At 34.9% G+C, this 22,207-nt stretch overlaps 1 protein-coding gene across 1 annotated transcript in view; it reads left to right on the top strand.

Annotated features, from left to right (window-relative positions):
- Positions 1-19,193, top strand: part of LOC149818867 (RHOMBOID-like protein 12, mitochondrial) — a 28,710-nt gene extending 9,517 nt beyond the window's left edge. Inside the window, exons 3-9 of the mRNA XM_089984612.1 lie at positions 1,837-1,956; positions 4,507-4,617; positions 4,986-5,024; positions 5,717-5,821; positions 5,902-5,943; positions 6,507-6,620; positions 18,960-19,193. Coding sequence (XP_089840738.1) covers positions 1,837-1,956; positions 4,507-4,617; positions 4,986-5,024; positions 5,717-5,821; positions 5,902-5,943; positions 6,507-6,596 — 507 coding nt within the window. The 3' untranslated portion in view covers positions 6,597-6,620; positions 18,960-19,193. The remainder of the gene's footprint in view (positions 1-1,836; positions 1,957-4,506; positions 4,618-4,985; positions 5,025-5,716; positions 5,822-5,901; positions 5,944-6,506; positions 6,621-18,959) is intronic.
- Positions 19,194-22,207: the final 3,014 nt, after the last annotated feature.

The raw sequence follows: 22,207 nt of genomic DNA, 5'->3' as shown, positions 1-22,207 counted from the left end.
AAAGATAAGAAACAACATATTTACACACCCACAAGAACACCAAGAAATAAAATAAATATTAAATAATTTTTATTAATAACAAATAAATAAAAAATTACAAATGAACCTCACTACAAAAACACTCAAACACACCCCATATGTACATCCATCTTCTCTCACCTATACAACCAAAGGATGAGTAATATATAGAGGAAGACATAACGGCTAGATCTTGTCCTAACAACTAGTTTGATTAGTCAAACTATTTGTTAGAGCAAATCCCAACAACTAGTTTGACTATTCAAATTAGCCTTTAAAGCAAATCCTAATGGCAAGTTTGACTAGTCAAACTAGCCGCTACAAACCCCAATTGCTAGTTGGTTAATCTCATTTGACCAAAAAGAAAAGTAAATAAATAAATAAAATTACAAAATTTAGTCATCTTAAATAATGACTAATAATAATAAAAATAAAATCCCTATACTAGCCTAAAAGTATACAATATATCTACTTATTCTAAACTATATAACAACTAAAATTTAAATCACAATAAGTATACTTTAGTATACTTGGAATTACAATGACAAAGAAAATACAAAAGAATACAAAGAAAAATACCTTAAGTATACCTTAGTATACTTAGGTATACAATACAATGGATATATCTTAATAGGAACAACCTGGCAATATACATTGGGCATGTATATGGCCATGTGATTGTGTTAGATTTTTTAGGACCCTTTTAAACTCTTTATCAGGTTTTATGAGTGTACAAACTTCGTTATACTACCAGCTGTGTTCGTGTAAGTAATAATCTCATGCAGACCGTTGGAATTGATTATTTGATCCTCAGTTCAACTTTTAACCTAGCTTGTAATGACTGGCATCCAGTCATGATGAACTTGTGTTGTGGTCTTGTTCTATTGGGCTGCCATAGGAGATTAGTAGGAACCATGCAAGCAGGCATCTTGTCCACTCATGCAACTTATTATAGGCTGTATACTATATGAAGAGTAGATGTGGACAAGTCACAGTCAAGTCCCAGGTGAAGTTGCTTTAGGTTTTGGTTGAAAGTAACCTTTGTGATGGAATGGGTCCAAAAGAGCAATATGTTCTCACAAGCAAGAATCTCTCAAACACTCACAAAGCCACCAAGGGTAAATAGCAAAGACTACTAGGGTGCACACATACTCATAAGCAACAATGGGCACAAAAGCGAGAGAGAGCACACAATATAAAAAATGATAATTTTATTAGGCCAAAATGCTTAAGAAAAGCATAAGCTACAAGAGGGGTAAATGCCCCATATATATACAAAAGGAGAGGGCCCTCTAGCCATTAGAATAGCCTAAAACAGCTATAAGAGCTTGCTGTTTAGCTAACAGCTAGCTACTAAAATACTGAAGTGCTATTGATGGGCACAAAAAATACAAAATTGAGATACAAAGACATATTTTAGCAACATGAATACTATCATTATCAAAATTGAGATACAAAGGCATATTTAGCTGCCTTATCCATGTCAGAGTTCCTGAATCTCAAAAGGATGTTATAAGTTCTCCAGATTTCAAGTGTTTGTAGTTGCTACTATATGCTTACTTCCTCTGTAGAAGTTAACGTAGCAGCCATCTTTTCTAATTACTGAAGCTAGTGCAGAGTATATTAAGCATACTGTGTAAGCACTATTGCTTTACTACATCACATGGTTTCTGTTTGCTTAGTTGGCATCACATTTTTTTTTGGTTTCTTGCAGGTATAAATCTTAATTTGGAGTAATCAATAAACCATGCGTTTGATCTGTTCTGGTGAGGCTATAAAGAAATCACAATATGTGCTGACTTGCTTCTCTTCCAACAGATTTCAGTGGAGAATTTGAGGAGTGGTCATCTGCATACACTAGTGACTTCTGCTTTCAGTCATTTTGAGCTTGGGCATTTCTTTTCAAACATGATAGGCCTTTACTTTTTTGGCACTTCAGTAAGTTCTTATACATCCACTTTCTAAATGTTAGTTCAATTTCCTGCTTTTGGTGGCTGATCCATCAATCCTCATGATGACCATGTTTGGTGCTATTGGATTCCAGTGACAAGCGAAAAGCTCTCATTCCCTTCAACCATAGTCACCGATATTGCCGATATTTTGAAAATGTAGTAATATCATCTGTATTTCAAGGTCAGCCAATATTTTTCCAATATTTTCTCTATATTTTTAAAATACCACTAAAACAAAAAATATCATGATATTTCCCAAGATATTAAACCACATATTTTTTTGTTTCTTTTATATTTAAAACAAACTTTTGTAATAGTTTCTGCATATTTTTGCAAGAAAAATACTATAAAACCTATTATTTCTTATCTTTTTTTTTGTTCTTCATATTTTTTCAAATTTTAAAACTTCTGATATTTTCTTGAGATTTGTCCGAGAAAAACAGCTTTTTGAAAAGAACTCCCAAGAAAAACCTTGCCAAGAAATTCCTGAGAATGATATTGGTGATTGTGTCTCCAACATGACACAACAAGAAACAATCAATAGTTGTGACCAACTCTTTCCTCATATTTGAAGGGAAGTCATACTCATTGAAATTTGGGAAGTCCCTAGATACTTTCATCACCTATAAAGCATTCTGGTGCATGCTGCAGAGTGCAGACCATTGTTCTCAGTATCGGTATTAGCCCTGAATCGTTGGGCCACTGATTCAGCTGTATCGGCCGATACTAATACTCAAGTGAATCGTTCTGTATTGGCCAGAAAATAATAATAAAAATATTATGTGCCAATCATAACGTGACACATGTTAAAACCATTAAAATAATATTAAAAAATATTTTTTAGTAATTTTTGCATTTATTTAAAAAATAGCTGATTCAGGGTGAAGTGTATCATGTGTATCAGCAGATACAGGCCGATACGCACCGATACTGATAACATTGCTGCAGACTGAATAGGAAGAACTGAGACTATATGAAGAAGAACAGAATCCAACAGTGCATTGATTCTGCTCTGGTTGGTGTCCCCCATTTCTTCACCAACTAGAGAAGTTTAGAGCTACCAATTTCCCTCCCTGGGAAACAAAAAAAGAAATAAACAGAAAAATGGTATACCACATCATTTAAAAATAAATGAATAAGTTATCGATCCCAACAAGATTTTTTTATAGCGCATCCATTTTTATGCAGTGATGATCTATCACCAGCTACAAACAGTAAGACACCCTCTACTGAATGGTTAAACCTTGTGGTAGCCTGATTAGATGATTAAGTTTCAACTGATATCAATTGTTTGCAAAATCTGAATTAAGTTCTGCCAGAATAGATAGCCATGTTTGTTATTATCTTTGTAAACAACTCATTACATCATATACGGAATATCATTTCAAATATTCCATGATTTAACTAAATCAACTATTGAGACGTGATTGGGAGTTTGGGATGTCTCTTGGGTCTTGACTGGTTTAGATCCAATATGATCCAGACCCAGATCCACTGTGGTTATTATAATGTGCTGCTGTATTTTATTAATATTTTTGTGTTCCTTTACTGCCCCTGTCAGTTATGTACATCATGTATTATGAATGGGGTTACTATTGCAATTTCTTGTCATTGTTAATATAAAATGGAAAAGAGATCACACGTTCCCATATCAGAAAAATGGGAATTGAAGGCCAGCCTATTCTATTTTCTCCTCTTTTCTTCTTGTGCAAGAACTCTGATATCTAAAGAGCAAGTTGTCCATGGTGAAGACCATGTGCATCTTGAAGGAGGCTGTTGAGATGTGATTTGGAGTTTGAGACGTCTCTTGGGTCTTGACTAGTTCAAATCCAATATGATCCAGACCTGGATCCACTGCTGTTATTATACATGTGCTGTTGTATTTTATTAATATTTTTGTGTTCCTTTACTGCCCCTATCAGTTATGTACATCATGTATTATGCATGGGGTTACTGTTGTAATTTCTTGTCATTGTTAATATAAAATAGAAAGGAGATCACACGTTCCCACATTGGGAAAACGTGAATTGAAGGCCAGCCCTATTCTATTTTCTCCTCTTTTCTTCTTGTGCAAGAACTCTGATAAATCTGACGATGCCTAAAATTATCATCAACTTTCATTAGCTGCCAACCAAGTATCCCCATGCATGTGATCTTAAAGGCTATTTACAGTCTTACTTTTTATGCCTTGGGTTCTAGATTGTTGGCAAATAACCACTATTCAGCATTCGATCATCTCTCTTATTTTATGCTTTATAAATTATCTAGAAATAATGAAACTTTTTCTCTTACTATACTTCAATGCCATAACTGTAACCTTCAAAACTATATTTTTTCTGTTTCTTATTTTTTGGTAGACAATTGACTACTAGGATCTTTATCTGTTTAATGAGTATTTGAACACTTCTTTTCATAAGTCACAGGAAGCATATCAAATTTCTGTTAGTTGATTTGATGCGCGTGGTCTGAGTTTTTTCCCCTCTTCTCTTTCAGCAATCATATTTTGATTGATTTTGTTTTTGTTATCTTGAATCAGATTGAGAGGTTATTTGGACCCAATTTTCTGGTGAAACTGTACTTATCAGGTGCAATTTGTGGCTCAATATTCTTTTTGGCTCACAAGGTCTTGCTGGTTCGAAATTCCAAGGTATTCATATAAATGTCTGAAAAAAAATGCACTGAATAATGCCACCTGGAACCAGTGTTTGAAAATTTCCAACTTGGAGAAACTGAGGCCTCGATAGGCCAATGTGTCCTAACTCAAGTTGTAGAAAATCTTGCAGCATTGCATTAGGCAAGTGTGGCTCATAAATTAAGCTGGTTTGCTTGTGCGGGGTCTATCCTGTTCCCTAATGCCTACATGTCCTAAAAGTGGTGTCGCTTGAGCTTCCATCCAATTGTTCCATGGAACTTATAGTCTTATACACAGTGACATTTCTAAAATCTAAAGTCTGGATGCTTACATTTTTCACAGCTTCTTTACCTCACCCATCGCATATTTCTTTCCAATTTCAGGACAGCTCAGCACTATACTGGAGATATATGTCTGGATTGGTAATTCTTTCTTCCTTGCTCTTTCCAAGTGCATAATGAATGCATGTTTGCAACTAATTATTTGTCTGTTTCTTATGCATGCATACATCAGCGGAAAACATAGTGCATGAGGGACATCTGATATACAAGATCTCATAGTAACATGTGTGAGTCTCAAAGGAACACATATGCGCATATAGGTAAGGCCATCATGAGTTGGACCGAGGCCATACCTGGGGTATGCCTGTATCTTGTTCTGACTATAATGGACTCATAGAAGGTCCTGGTGATGGCCCTACCTGTTCTGCAAATTGGACCTGGTCTCTGTTTTTAGTGGGTAGAAACCAAAGGTTAATCTATTGGGCAGATTTCCAGTATTTAGTTAGTTTAAATATAGTATTCACTGGACTTTGGTCAGATCTTCAGTTGGATTTAGAGCCGGGCTGGAAGCGCCTAGGCAAAGTCCAGGCTCAGGTGAAGCATCCTGACCAAATAAACTTGTCGCTTGGTCACGCTTAGATGTGGGTCCAACTCCAATTTTTATCGGATTGAGTTGGTGAAGACCAGATGCACAGAGACTTCTGCATTACAATTGGGCCTGACATTGGTCTTAAGTTCTAAAACTGAGACAGCTAATGCAGCTGCAAAGCATTTAGCTTAACCAGAAATGGCATGGTTTCTTACTGACTAGGTGCATATCTTCTCATTTACAGGGAGCTAGTGGCGCAGTCAATGCTGTCATCCTACTTGACATTTTTCTCTTTCCTCGGGCCGTGCATTACGTTCAATTTGTTATTCCAGTGCCCGCAATGCTATTGGTTAGGAAGCATAGATTTATACAGGGGAGCAAATTGCATTGATTAAGCTAGTTATTTGATTTCCATATGTTCTTTTCCAGGGAGCTTTCTTGATTGGAAGTGACCTATTGCGAGTATATCAGGTAAACATGCATCTTTGCTATTGCCAGCACTAGGAAAGCAGAATAACATTTTTTTTATAAATAAGAATATATGCACACGTGTGGGCACACACACATGGTATTTTACAAGGTAATCCTGAAGTGACCTATTGCAATTGTATCAGGTAAATATGCACCTTTGCAATTAGCGAATTACCAACACTAGAAGATCCGTCACTTCTTTTTCTTATAAGATATGTACACACATGGGCACACATACACACATGGTATTTTACAAGACAATCCCCTGTTTTATATAACCATACCATGCTAAATGCCCAAACACCATTAGGGGCTGTTTTGTTTCACAATTTGGGAGGCACATCTGTTGCACGGAATACATCTTGATAGTTTTTGATAATATGTAATTTTCCTCACCCCTCTAACCAAATGCCCTTATTCAATATTAATGTCATTGTAACACCACTTTGGGTGTGGGTGGGTGTGCACTTGCACTTATACATGTGCAATATATATTCACTTTGTTTCTCCGTTTTTCAGAGAAAATATGCTTTTCTGAGACTCTTTTGGGTGTTGATTGATAGGGAGACCCTCACATATCAGGATCAGCACATCTTGGTGGTGCTCTAGTTGCTGCATTAGCATGGGCTAGGATCAAGAAGCGCTGGATTTGAATTAATGCCTTTCTTTGTTCCACAGTAAGTAACCTCAGCTATCTTGTATTAGCTCATTTTGGTGCTTGAGGACTAATGGAGATGACGCAGAAGCATTCAGGCAACTGGCTAACAGTCAGAGCCTAACATATGCAACTCTCCTGAAAATAGGGACCCTAGAACCAGCCTCGTTTGGGGAAGTAGTTATACTGTTGGTGCAAGTCAATATTTATGACGTATTTTAAATGACCGTAAGGTCTGTTTGGTGGAGTCGTGGAATTGGAATCAAATTCCCTTCAATTCCTTTTTTATTTCGTTTGTATAGTTTAAATGTACGTGGATTTGGAATCTCATTCCACTTAATTCTTGAGAATTCCATTCCACAATGAAAGCAAAGAATTCAATTCCTCCATTATCTAAAATAAAACAAGTGCCGCCTAACATTTCCTTATGAGGATTGCAATGGGTCAGATCTTTGACCCAGGTTGTATTAAATCCAAACCATATTATTGGAACTGGAAAACTTGTATGCAAGTCCACATTGTTTCAAAACAAATATGGTCAGAAATATTCGTATTTGGGTCGAAATCAAGTGAACAAGTATGACCAGGTTCTTAGTTGAAACTAAGGGTGAGTTCGGCCTCTCAACTCACACTCTGATTTGGAATCAGAATGATTTCAAATCTCCCAGGGCAACCCGATCTCACGGGTTGCCATGATTTCTAATCGGAATGATTCAAAAATCTCAGTTGAACATGAGATTTCAAGCTTCTTTTAGAATCAAATCTCTCAGGGCCCTGAGAGAGTGATTCTAAAGGATGCAACCAAACATGCCCTAAGTGTAACCTATCCGATTTGTCTATTTCACTTAAAAAATAGGTTCTAACTGTTTTCAGTGGATCCAGTACGACAAGACCGTATTTTCCAACCATAATCTGGATTTTTATGTGAGAGTCAAATCAAATTTAAAAATAGAATCATACCTAACCTAACCCGTTTGTCTATTTCACTTAAATAACAATTGGTTTTACCCGTTTTCAACAGATCTAGTACTATGAGGCTTCATTTCTCAACCGAATCTGGATATTTTTGTAAGATCCAAATCAGATCTAGATTTGGAATTGGACCTGACTTAGCGTGCTTATCTTTTTCACTTTAGAAATATTAGAGTTTAATTATATTCCACAAACTAGTACAATATGATTTTATTTTTCATTTGGATTTGGATCTTTTGTGAAATCAAAGTTAAAGTCAGATTAAGGAATGAACTTAACTCGACTTGTTTACCCCTTTCATTTAAAAATCAATAGATTTAACCCATTTTCAGCAAATCCAATAGTGTAGGGATGTCAACAGGTCGGATGTAACCCGATATCCAACTTGAATCCAAATCCGATTAGTCATATTCGGTAGCCAAATCTGGATTTGTTTAAAAATTGGATTCGGGTTTAGTATTGAGTTTTGAATTGAAACCCGACCAGAATCTGACTAAAAACCAATTCTGACTAAAACCCGAACCCAATTAAGTGTAAATATCGGGTTTTAAGCTAGTCAAATCCGGATTCAATTTTAACTGTTTCCATCCGACTCTGAGTCTGATTAAGACCCAATTAAGTCAGATTCGATGATGCCTAGATCCGACCCGAATCTGGCCCATTGACATCCCTATAGTTAGGGATGGCAGTGGACCGGGGCGGGGGTGAGGGACAAGGTCTTCACCCCTGCCACGTTTCAAAATCCGAACCTCCATCCCCACACAGGGATGGATTTTAACCTCCACCCCCGCCTCCATCCCCGTTTCATGTCCTCCATCCCCGGTTCAAACGGGGGCGAGGCGGGCCCCCGTTTCCCCTTAGTTTATAGTCATCCCTTAAAGGATTGGGAACGGGGCGGGGATTGGGATGGGGCGGGGCAGGGAAAAGCGTAAGTCCATCCCCGCCTCCATCCCCGGTCCAAACGGGGTGAGGCAGGGCGGAGCCCCGTTCTCCCCCGGTCCACTGCCATCCCTACCTATAGTAGTGCCACAGGGCACTACTTCTTAACTGGGCCTAGATTTTTTATGAGGTCCAAATTAGATATTGATTTGTAAGTTATCATAACCTGGTCCATTTATCTTTTGCGCTTAAAAACAATATATTTAATTGCTTTTAGTAGGCAAAATGTGACAGTGGCATATTTTGGACTGGATTTGAATCATATTTTAAGATCCATTAGTGTGTTTGGATTCCTGGAATTGGGTGCAATTCAATTAAGAATTGAATTCCAAGAGATTCCAATTCCTTTGTTTGGGATCTTTCATGGAATTGAAGTTGGATTCTATTTTGGTTTTTGTATTCAACTGTGGAAATGGATTCTAAATCCACACACACACACACACACACACACACACACACACACATATATATATATATATATATATATATATTAGAAAATGAGTTTTGAATCATGTAATTGTGATGTGTAAGCAAGTTGTTTAATGACTTGAAAAATCAATGGCTCACAATGCACTAAAATTTCACATCTCAAAAGGTCATATTTCTAGATTGAAATAATACAATCTAAGATTTGATTCTTAGCAAACAAACCATGCAGAATGCATCTATGTGGTCAGATATTTTCGATAAAGCTCGAAACAGTGATTTCCAGTTCTATCGTTTTGTGCCTTCAATAGCACCAATATATATATAAAGAATTTGTTTATCTTAACCATCCATGAAAGGGGTAAACAGGTCGAGTTAAGTACATTCAAAATCTAGCTTTGACTTCAATCTCATAAAAGATTCAAATCCGAATGAGGAACAACACTCCATTGTATTGGGTTTGTTGAATATAGTTAAACTCTACTGGTTATTAAGTGAAAAAGATAAACAGGCCAGGTCAGCTCCTGTTTCAAATGTAGATTTGTTTTGAATCTTATAAAAAGATCCAGATTTGATTTAGAAACACGGTCCCATAGTATTAGATCTGTTGAAAATAGGTAAAAGGAGTTGTTCTTTTAAGTGCAATAGACAAACGGGTTATCTTAGGTCAGGTTCTAGTTTTGAATTACTTGGATCCCACGTAATGATTCAAATCTAGTTGAAAAATGCAGTCTTGTCATACTCTTAGTTGTCAAAAGCGCTAGTCGGAGCCTAGGCAGAAGACTCCTAAAAGGATTAGTTGGAGCCTAGGCAAGACTAGTCGGCCTATGTGAAACCAAAAAAATAGAACATCAATAAAAACAAAAATATTACTATAAATAGTTAAATGTAGTAACAAACATGTGATTGTAACTTTGGATGAAGTGTATAATTCAGTGTAACATGTCGCAAAATTGATGAAACTATATGATATTGAACATACACAAAATCTTGGAGCACACCATCTGATTACACACACACACACACACACACACACACACACACACATATATATATATATATATATATATATATATATATATATATATATATATATATATATATATATATATATATATATATATATATATATATAGAGAGAGAGAGAGAGAGAGAGAGAGAGAGAGAGAGAGAGAGAGAGAGAGAGATTATCCGCACCTGTTTCGTTAGGTCACTGTTAGGACATTTCAAAAATCATAGGTTTTAGATGTTTTATACTTGATCTGAAACATTAGATGTGTTTATGATTGTTGTTGAATAGAGAATTGTTAAAAAATGTAAATATACATATATATATAAATAAACGTGTAACTAGATATTAACTAGAGTTAGAAAAAGCTTAGTTTTCTTTTTCTTTTCTTTTTGGTTAAGAGAGGACTAGTCAACTGATGTTGACTAGTCAATCTAGAGGGTTGGGGTCCCAACGACTCTATTTAGAGTTGTTGGGATCCCCAACGACTCTATTTAGAGCCCCCTCTCTCATGTGTATAAATATGGGGTAAAACCCCACTATCTTGTATGCTTCTTGCATGGTCTTGATCAATAAAATATTATTTTTCTTTCTTGGGTTTGACCCTTTAGTGGGTGTTTGTGTGTGAGCCCATTTTGTGGCTTGTGAATGTTTTTTGGTTCTTTGGTGGAACTCTGAGTGTCCATTTTATTTTTTTGGTGAATATCTTTTTGGAGGACCTTGTTTCCATTTATGGTATCAAAACTTGGATATCTAGCTGATTTTTTGGTACATTGGGAAGCGCGCCACCCAAGATTTGGAGGAGATAAAGTCTCTTTTACAAGTCCATTTAAGTACTCATGAGATTGTGGTACTCACTTTGTGGAGGAGTGTTCGTGCCCTTCATTGGAGGTGCTCTCTTGGTGGTGGAGTGATTACGTCTTCATGCTCTGTATTGGAGGTGCTCTCTTGGTGGTAAAAGTGCTTGTGATCTTCTTTGTTTTCTTCTCTTTCTCTTATTTTTCTTCCTTCTCTCTATCTTCTTTTTACTCTCTTTAGCTATAAACATGGATGACAATGATAATGTTACCATAAAACCCATCAAACTCAATGACACAAACTATGTAACATGAGCTTCGATCATGAAGCACCTTATATGGGGGAAAGGATTGTGAGGATTAGTGGAGGGGATGGAGAAAAAAAAGTATCTCTTACGGCGGTAGAGGAGATCAATGCTATGACCACTTACGAGAAAAAATGGAAAGAGTGGAGAATAGGGCATGCCAATATTATGACTTGGCTCATTAGTAGTGTTGACATAAAAAAGTGCTCGAGTCTAGTGAAATTTAAACATGCAAAAAAGGCAGACATTGCACATATATGCAATTTACAAGACAAAATACATACTATGACTCAAGGAGAAAAAAGTATTAGAGAATACTTTAGTGAGTTGTCCGATCTTTGGAACGAGTTGACTTTTCTTGAGCTTAGGTGGCATTGTCTCGAAGACATAGAACTTCGTCAAAGACAAATTGATGTAGAACACTTCTATCAATTTATTAATGGTCTAAGACTGAAGTTTGAGTCTACCAAATCGGCTCCCCTTCATAGAGGTAAAGTCCCCTCTATTGAAGATACCATTAAAGAGCTAAGTATGGGGGAAAATAGACTAAAAAAGAAGTCTAAAGATGATGATTCAGTCCTAGCCGTTTATAGGCCGGGAAACCATGTCCATGCTTACAAACCACCACATTATGGGAGACCAAACAATGATAACTATGGAAAGCAAGACAATGATTTTGAGAAGAAAAAATTTATTTTCTATTATTATCGTCAATCGGGACATTTCAAAACATATTGTTCTAAACTAAAGTGACTTTACGAGAAAAATGTAGCCTCCATTACTCAAGAGCCAAGCGTGCTCAAAGCTACACAAGAATCATCTATTGGGAGCTTGTCCTTAACTCGTAGAAGCTCTTCAACCTCTAATCAAAAGAGCTTCATCAACCGGAGCTGCAGTCTCTTTTGTTGGCATCTCTGACCCCGATAAATTTCTTTGGCTTCTTGACTCAGGTGCCTCATTTCATGACACTAAATGGTGATTTTTTATCCGAATACTATAGCTCAAGTGGGTCAAATGTTTTTATTGCTGATGAAACATCTCTTGAAATAAAAAGAATAAAAAATTTCACAAATATTTCAAAAAGGTTATCTTTTCCAAATATTAGATATATTCTCAAATTAAACCTAAATATTTTATCTGTGTCTCAATTATTTGACCATGGGTATAATGTTTTCTTCTCTTATATTGGTTGTCGAGTGCAGGATTGTCAGTTAGGAAAGCTGATTGGGGAAGGCCATAGAGAAGGAGGCTTATACTACATGAATTTTTTGAAAATACCAAAGAATACTTTTTTGTTATAATGTTCAGAAACTATATTTGGATTTATGGCATAAAAGACTTAGCCATCTTAATGTATCCAAAATGGTATTACATATAAAAAATCTTGTCCCTACACTCCACAACAAAATGACTTGACCAAGAGAAAACATAGACATATTATAGAAACCACAAGAACTTTGCTTATTCAAATCAAGTGCCTAAAGAGTTTTGGGATGAAGCCACATTGACTGCAGATTATCTTATTAACAGAATGTCATCTGTCTCCTTGAAAAATATATCACTAGTTGAAAAACTTTTTAAATTGATCCCTGACTATTCTAGATTAAGAGTTTTTGGGTGCAAATGTTTTGTTTTCACTGATAAAAATGATAAACTTTCTCCTCGTCCTACTCTTTGTGTCTTTTTAGAATATGAAAATAACCAAAAAGGCTATAAATGCTTTGACTTTATAAATAAAAAAATATATGTTTCAAGAAATGTGTCTTTTTTAGAAAAAGATTTTTTTTATTTTAAAAATCTTAAAATAATTGATTATTCTTTTTTGTTGGATCTAATTCCAAAGCTTGATGATTATGATGATGATCTTGATGAAGATTAAGAAATACAAAATAATATAGTTAGTGAAGAAGAATCTCATGATAATGAGATAAGTAAAGAACAATTTCGAGATCAAAACTGTATCCAATATTCCGGGCGTAGTAATTCTGAATATCAATGTGCCCTTGAAAAATATAGTAATGATCATTTAGAAATACAAGCTAGAAGGTCATCGAGAAAACCTCTTGAGAAATTTGTGTCCTATGAGTCATTTTCACCTAAGTATCAAGCATACATTGCGTTGATACATTCCTATATAAAACCCTTAAATTATGCTGAAGCAAAAAAACATCCTGAATGGGTAGAAGCCATGAAGGTAGAATGTTCAAGATATACTCCTAGGAAAGAAACCCATAGGTTGTCGATGGGTATATAAGATAAAAACCAAGAGTGATGAAACTCTTGAATGGTACAAAACTAGGTTAGTTGCCAAGGGATACTCCCAAGAGTCTAAAATAGATTATGAAGAAACCTTTGCCCCAGTTGCTAGAATGACTACAATTAAAACCGTAGTAGCCCTTACTTCTGTGAAAAAATGATCTATATATCAAATGCATGTTAAGTTTGAGTTTCTAATGAAAAATTGATTGAATAAGTCTACATGGAAGCACTGTCTGGTATAGTTATTCTTAAAGAAAATGCTGTTCGTTTAGATAAGACCTTGCATGACCTTAAACAAGCGCCAAAGGCTTAGTATGATATGTTTAATCAAGTTATACTTAATGTTGGGTTTCAATTTTGTCTAACTGACACAACTTTGTTTGTTAAAATGTCTGCTAACTGACACAACTTTGTTTGTTAAGATGTTTAATGCAGGCATTATTATCCTTCTCCTTTATGTGGACGACATGATCATCACAGGATGTGACAAACGGAGAGTTGAACACATTAAAAGACTTCTCAAAACACATTTTTAAATGACTGATTTGGTGTTTTTAAAGTATTTTCTTGGTATAGAAGTTGCTTATTCTTCTAGGGGTTATTTAGTAACTCAATCTAAATTTGCTTTAGATATTGTTGCCAAGTCGAGTATTTTAGATGATAAAAAGGTTGACACTTTCGAAGTTGTAAATGTCAAAATGAAGATTGATGATGATGAACTATTTTAAAATCCAACACCATACCAACAACTTGTCGGGCTCTGCCATATCTTTGAATTATGAGAGCTGACATTGCGCATGCAGTTTAAACAACGAGCTAGTTTTAGCATGCTCCCACTACTATCCATATGAGAGCAGTTTTGCGGACTTTTCTTGTCTGCTTCTTCATCATTAGATTTAATTGCTTATATTGATGCTGACTAGGGAGGTGATCCAAATAACCGATACTCAACTACTGGTTTTTTTGTGTTTTTAGGTGACTCGTTGATTTCATGGAGGTGTAAGAAGCAACATGAAGTTTTTCTCTCAAAATATTGTGCCATGGCTACAACCATTATAGAGGTGGTCTGGCTGAGGAGATTGCTGGTTGACATGGGTGTTTAGAGTAAAAGTGCATCACGACTGTGCTGTGACAACAAAAGTTTCATCTATATTGCCAGCAACTGAACCTTCCATGAATGAACCAAACACATCGAGATATATTGTCAATATGTACAAGAGGAATATCTATATGGCACTATCGATCTTCCCTATATTACTTCATAATATCAATTGATGTATTTCTTCACCAAACATCTCGCTGCTCCTAGATTTCACTTTCTCTTGGACAAACTTTCAATTGTCCAACAGTAAGTTTGAGGGGGATGTTAAAAAATGTATATATATATGTGTGTAACTAGATAGTAATTAGTGTTAGGATAGAATTAGTTTTCCTTTTCCTAGTTTTCTTTTTGGTTAAGAGAGGACTAGTCAGCATCAATTGACTAGTCAGCCTAGAGGGCCGTTGGGATCCCAACAACTCTATTTAGGGCAGTTGGACCCCCAACGACTCTCTCTTGAGCCTCCTCTCTCATGTGTATAAATATGAGGTAAAACCCCACTATCTTTTATACTTCTTGCATGATCTTGATTAATAAAATATTATTATTATTATTTTTGTTTGCCCCTTTAATGGGTGTTTGTGTGTGAGCCCATTTTGTTGCATGTGAATGTTCTTTTGGTTCTTTGGTGAAACTCTTTGAGTGTCCACTTTGTTGTTTTGGTGAATATCTTTTGGAGAACCTTGTTTTCTTTTAAAAACATGTAATTGATTAAGCATCTTTATGCCTATGAGTATTTTAAAGAGGCAAAAAAATCATCAGTTGATATCATACTAAAATTTCATGATAAAGTGTTCACATTTTTACATCAAATCAACTTGAAACAAAGTTTGTTTCTCAATAAATAATATTGATAAACACATCTAATGGTTCAAATTGAGCATAAAACACCTAAAAATTTGATATTTGAAGGGTCTTAACATGTCACAAAATTACTATATATATATATATAGATAGAGAGAGAGAGAGAGAGAGAGAGAGAGAGAGATGGTAGGTGCGAAATTGATACGTGCTAAATGTGTTTTTCAGCCATTTCAGTGTTTGTTTTGCAGTTTCGACCCCATAAATGTGTTGGGCATGGTCGATTTACGAGGAATCCACACCTAGATCATGTGTTTTCGATGGAAAAAAATGATATTTGGAGCTTCAAAAATTTTGGACCGCTGATTTTTTTGAACCTTGTAAAAACCCACCCATGTGTCGAAATTGAATACTTCAAGAGCTGATCCCTATAAAATCAAGTACATAGATCACTGTCAGAATTTAAAAATAAAATGAAAAAACCCTGAAAAACTCATTTAGCACCTATCATTTCACACCTACCCATTACTCTCTCTCTCTCTCTCTCTATATATATATATATATATATATATATATATATATATATATATATATATAGAGAGAGAGAGAGAGAGAGAGAGAGAGAGTTATCTTGCCCCTGTTTTGGTAGGTCACTGTTAGGACCCTCCAAAATTTATAATTTTTAGATTTTTTATGCTCTATCTAAACCATTAGATGTCTTTATGATTGTTGTTGGATAGAGAACTTGTAACTGATTAAGCATTTTTATGCTCAGATGTGTATTTTAAAGAGGTAAAAAAATCATTGGTTGATATCATATTAAAATTTCATGATAAAATGTTCATATTTTTACATCAAATCAATTTGAAACAAAGCTTGTTCCTCATTAAATAAGTATTGATAAACATATCTAATGGTTGGAATTGAGCATAATACACATTAAAATTTGATATTTGGAGGGTCTTAACGGTGATGTAAAAAAAAGGGATAGGATGAACCCCCTTCTCAAATTGTATATATATGTGTGTGTAAAAAACACATGTGTACATGTAAATAACAAAAAATAAAAAGAAAGAATAAAATAGAGAAAAAGGAAAACAAAATAAGAGAGTGGAGGGCAAGAGGAGAAAGAAGAAAAAAAAATGAAAAAGAAAAAAAGAAAAAGGAAAAAAGGAAGAAGAAGAGGAAGAGGAAGAGGAAGAGGAAGAGGAAGAGGAAGAGGAAGAAAACGAGAAGTCGGAGGGGTGAAAAGAGGAAGAAAAATATAAATAGAATGAAAAAAAAGCAAGAAGGTAAAAAAGAAAAGAAAAAGTAGAAGAAAAGGAGAGAAGAAAAAAGAAAGCTTTTGGGACGAAAGGAAAGAGAAAAAAAAAGTTAAAAAAATAACAACCATGTCCTTGAGGCCGAGATGCCACCTAGGTAGAAAAACATGGCCTCCATAGCAGTGTTGTAAAAAATGCTCTTCAAAGCACAAAAAGCATGCCTCGGCTCAAGGCGAGGAGCTTTTTGCCTTGAAGCACAAGGCTAAGGCACAAATGTGTATGAGGCGTGCACCTCATGCACCTTGTAACGAGGAGTACCTAAAGGTGAGGCGCACGCCTCATAACGAGGCGTGCCCCAAGGTGCTTGAGGCGCACTCCACAATTAAAAAATAAATAAAAATAAAAGGGGGAGGGAGGTCCGATGTTAGGGCACCCCTCCCCCTTTCGTCTCTTCTCCCTTTTGCTCCCAAACCCCACCCTTCTCACCACTGGCGGCAACCATCACCAGAGGCTGTACTTTCTCTCTTCTTCTTCCCGTCCTCTGCTTCCGCTTCTTCTTCTTCCTCTGTTCTTTTTCTTCCCTTCTTTTGCTGCCGCTGCTTCTTTCCTTTTCCTTTTTTCTTATTTTTTCTTCTTCTTCTTCCCTCCTCCCTCAGTTCTTTCTTCTTCTTCTTCATTTGTTCTTCTTCGAATGTTCTTTTTCTTCTGTGCAATTAATTGACTGTGCATGTGATTATGTATGTACATGTAATTAACTCTGTATGTGTTTATTTTTGTAAAGATTGTGTGTCCTACTCCTATTCGAGAATGTTCTATTGATTTTTGTCACTTTTCACCTTTTTCAATTTAAATCTGGATCTGACCAGCCTTGAAATTGTGTCTGTTTGTTATATTAGAACACAGAAACTGAATTATATTGTCAGTAGGGCCATCAATAAACTGGAATTGGTTTAGTGGTGTTAAGATTTTCTTAAACTGGAATCATAGGCATGTATTAAGTTAAGATTTTCATTCCTGTAACTTAGTGAATATGGATTTTTTCTGTATACTATTCTCTAAACTTGTATTAAGTTAAGATTTTTTTTCTGTATGCTATTATTACTGATTTTCTTATGAGGATTTTTTTTATCCAGCTTTTGATTCTTATATTATATCTTTGAAGCTTTTTTCTGGCTTGGCTTCTAGAAATTGCAGTCCAACTTATGATGCTTATGTTATGTCTTTGAATTTTATTGTGTCAGTTTTGGAAATAATCTGTAAACTTATTGGTTGCTGCTTCATCAATAAAGCATCTCTTCTATTCATTTGTATTTTTAGATATTTTTAAATATTTTTTAAGTGAAAAAAAAATACTGAGGCTTACGCTTTACGCCTTGAGGCTTATGCCTCGATTCGGTTTTTTGTGGAGTGCCTCGCTATGCTTCAATGATTTTCACAACATTGCCCCTGCACTGCTTTTGACAACTAAGCCCCTACTGCCTAGACCCATAAGCCTAGACAGTGGCCTTGCCTTGCGCCTAGCCCACCTAGGCAGCCTAGGTGGAGCCTAGGCGCGCTTTTGACAACTAAGGTCATACTGGATCTGCTGAAAACATGTAGAACCTATTTGTTTTTTAACTTAAATAGATAAAATGATTATGTTGCACTCAGTTTCAACCAAGAATCTAGTCATTTGTTCACTTGGTTTCAACCCAACTATAAATATATCCTACCATATTTGTTTTGAAACAATCTGTTCTTAGATATAAGTTTTCCAGATCCACTAATATGGATTGGATGTGATATAATCTGTCAAAACTCTAACCCACTGCAATCCTCAAGAAGAAATGTTAGGCGGCCCTTGCTTCATTTTTAGGTAGTGAAAGTGGAATTCAATTTTTTGAAATTGAAATCCTTGCTTTCATTATGGAATGTAATTCTCAAGAATCAAGTGGAACGGATTCCAATTCCACAGTACATTTAAACTATACAAACGGAAGAAAAAGGAATTGAAGTGATATAGATTCAAATTCCATGAATCCAAACAGACTCTTATCATTAACTTTATTGTAGCAGGCCTATCTATGATATGTCAACTGAAGCTGGCCTTGCATATACAGTGGAATTTACTCAGGCAACTGGACCATCCTGGCCTACACCTTTTCTCTTATTTTAACATCTTGTAATGTCTAGCACAACCTCTTAGAGGCAATGCAATGGCCTCACTAGAAAAGGTGTTTCAGCTTCACGCATAGCTGGTGAAGAATCATATGCTTCTTTAGATCAACTCTGCACAAGCAGCCTAACTAAATAAAAAATTGTCTGAAACAGCTGTAAAACATTCATGCTTTTAATCAAATTCTGTGAATCCAAAGGTTGAGTTGTGCCCTGACCAAAGGTTATTGGATTGAAGTCTCATTCTTCCGAAAAAGAACAGTTCCCAATTAATCTCCTACTTTTTCCTTTTATTCTTATTACTAACATGAGCTCGCTTACACTTCTATTGACCACAGAGATGTAGATTGGAGTGCCTGATCTTGGTGCATTCCTAATGTTTTGAGTGGTGGCCGCACCAGTCGTTGAAGCACATTGGCTTACCTAATTGGAGATGACATGCGGAAGCAGTTTCCATCTTTATTTTGTGGAACATGTCTTGTATGTATTTTGATGAGTATGTGGATACAAGTAAATACATGCATAAAGGGTAAATATTTGGTACTAATGAAGGTACAGAAATAGAGTAAAAATCACCTTGTTTTCATATTTAAGGTTTTTTTTGTAGATCAGACCCTACAGATGTGATCTGCAATATTTGTTTAATAGGAAATGGGTTTTGAATAATCTGTGTGACATTTAATCAGGTTTTTCTACGGTTACAAAAATAAAAGGCCCATAATGGGTCCCAGAAAGTGGTAGGCAGCTACCATTTTTTATATATATATGAGAACTAGAAATATGAGAGGTACCGTGTGGATTGGGCATTTTCAGTACTTTTTTAGCAAACCCAACCATATTGATGTATTTGACATCGTGAATTTGCTAGGAAACAATTGTTAGATCCAGTATTTTTTATGAAAAATATGGTTTTTAGATGCTAGAATATTTATGAAGATTATGATACATTATTTTAAAGCCTTAAAAAATCTCATTTATGCATCATAATTGAGCGGATCATTATAAAACCAAGGTGGTTAGATTAAAGAGAATAAAAATCTATGAAAATCATGATTCACACGGTGGTTCTTATATTCCAGTAACTCTCTCTCTCTCTCTATATATATATATATATATATATATATATATATATATATATATATATATATATATACAGGCTACTAATAAGGTAAGGAACTAATGATCACTTTTTTCTTCAAAATTTTGTAGATCAAATGTTATGCTACATGGTTTGGTTTGTTCAGTAGAATTTTGACAAGCAATTAGGTTTTTAAAGGGGTCCAAAAATCAACAGCCGGCAATGTACCAAAATTTTATAATTCAAAAGATCACTTTTTTACATGAGAAAGGCAGGCTTGATCCTAATCCAACAAACGGTGTCGAATACATCTATTTAGTTAGATTGAGTTGATACAACTTGCCCTTATGATTTCTAGCTCATTAGTTTTGTACCTTCATTAGTATCCAATATTTATCCTATACATATGGTAAATATTAGTTACTAATGAAGGTACAAAACTAATGAGCTAGAAATCATAGGTTCAAGTTGTATCGACTCAATGTAAGCACATAAATGTGTTCAACATGATTTGTTTGTTAAGGATCAAGCCTTGGATCATGCTTTTTTGATATAAAAATGTAATCTTTTGAGTTATGAAAATTTGACACATTGTGGGCCATTGATTTTTGGACCCTTTTAAAAACCTAATTAGTTGTCATAATCACATGATTCAAAACAATTTTCCTACAAAACAAACCATGTACATCACATCCTTAACATTTGATCTACAAAAAAATAGAAATTTTTGAATAAAAAAGTGATTTCTACTCATTAGTTTCATACCTTCATTATTAGCCTATATATATATATATATATATATATATATATATATATATATATATATATATATATATATATATATATATAGGGAGACCGTCCAACCAAAGGAATGTCCAAAATATACAACCGATTACTTTCTCTAACAGTCGAGTATTTCATCATTGGCCTTTACAAATTGGATTTTTATCATTCATTTAATGAGCGACATGTTTTGGATTATGAATTTTTGATATTTAGATGTGTTTTTTAAAGCGCTAAAAATCAATGGCCCATAATACTTTTTATTATAAAGTTTTAAATGCATTGAGTTGTCGATTTGAAAAACATGCTTATATGTCGTAAAGTCTTGGTCTAAAGTATATTTCTTATTAAATCAATTATAAAGAACAAATATATAAGGTCCGGTCGATGAGATGCTCAATCATTGGAGGAGAGTGCTCCTATTGTTGTTGTTTATAGATTTTGGACTTTCCTTTGGTTTGACAGTCTCACATATATATATATATATATATATATATATATATATATATATATAGAGAGAGAGAGAGAGAGAGAGAGAGAGAGAGAGAGAGAGGGTTGCAGTTGTTACCACTTTTTTAGCTAACCACCGTGCTAATCGGGCTTTCTAAGGGCTTTTCCATGTATTACTTAAATGTGTTGGGCATGGTCAATTTATTAGGAAATGACACTTGGATCATGTTTTTTTCGATGAAAAATATGATTTTTTAAGCCTTGAATATTTAGAAAAATCATAGATCATCGATTTTTAAAACTTATAAAATCCTACCTGCGTATCAAAATCGGGTGGTCCAAGACTCTATTCCTATAAAATCAAGCATGTAGAACATATCTAATCAATCAGATTTAAGGGAAACATAGAAAAACCCTTCGACAGGTTGGTTATCACGACAATTAGCTAAACAAATGATTTGCAGCTACCATTTTCTCATATATATATATATATATATATATAGTAATGCGTTACTTAGGCTCCTTTTTCATTAGGTCTTGTTAGGCCCCTTCAAAAGTCATAGAACCAGCTTTGAATCGCCGGAATCTGACCTGTATATAGGTTTTTCCAGTGATCCAAAATCAATCGGTATGAAGGTACCAGTTTTTCCTGGCTTATAAAAATATATTTTTTCATCAAAAAAACATGATCAAGGGTCGATCCCCACTAAATCGAGCATGCTAAGCACATCTAATGGTTCAAATCTATCATAAAACACTTAAAACCTGTTGGATAAAATGAAAAACGGGGCCTAATATGTTCAGTTCTTATATATATATATATATATATATATATATATATAGAGAGAGAGAGAGAGAGAGAGAGAGAGAGAGAGAGAGAGAGAGAGAGAGAGAGTCTTTTAAACAGTCATATCTCTTAAACCATCGGTTTCAAAGGACAAAGGTTCAGGTGTTTGCTTAATCTAAACTCATAGACGTGTTCTTTATAGAAAACAAGTTTTAGATTAGGCATTTTTCATATGTAGATACTTAGAGCAATCCAAAATTGATGGCTTATATTGCATCAAAACTTGGGCTCATATTGTATCAAAACTTCATGAAACAGAAACCAAGGTTTCTTACTGTATTTGAGTAGATCAAAAGCATGTTTTTAGTGAATAAGTGATAATGAATGTATCTGCATGTTAGCGTTAAGCAAAAAACATGTGCAATTATGTTTTTTTATATGTGTTTAATATGGTTTAATACATAAATAATTAGGATCTCTCTCTCTCT

The sequence above is a fragment of the Nuphar pumila genome, chromosome 13, assembly GCF_984573655.1.
Source record: "Nuphar pumila chromosome 13, dmNupPumi1.hap1.1, whole genome shotgun sequence".
Taxonomy (NCBI): Eukaryota; Viridiplantae; Streptophyta; class Magnoliopsida; order Nymphaeales; family Nymphaeaceae; genus Nuphar; species Nuphar pumila.
This window is presented reverse-complemented; position numbering and strand designations above follow the sequence as displayed.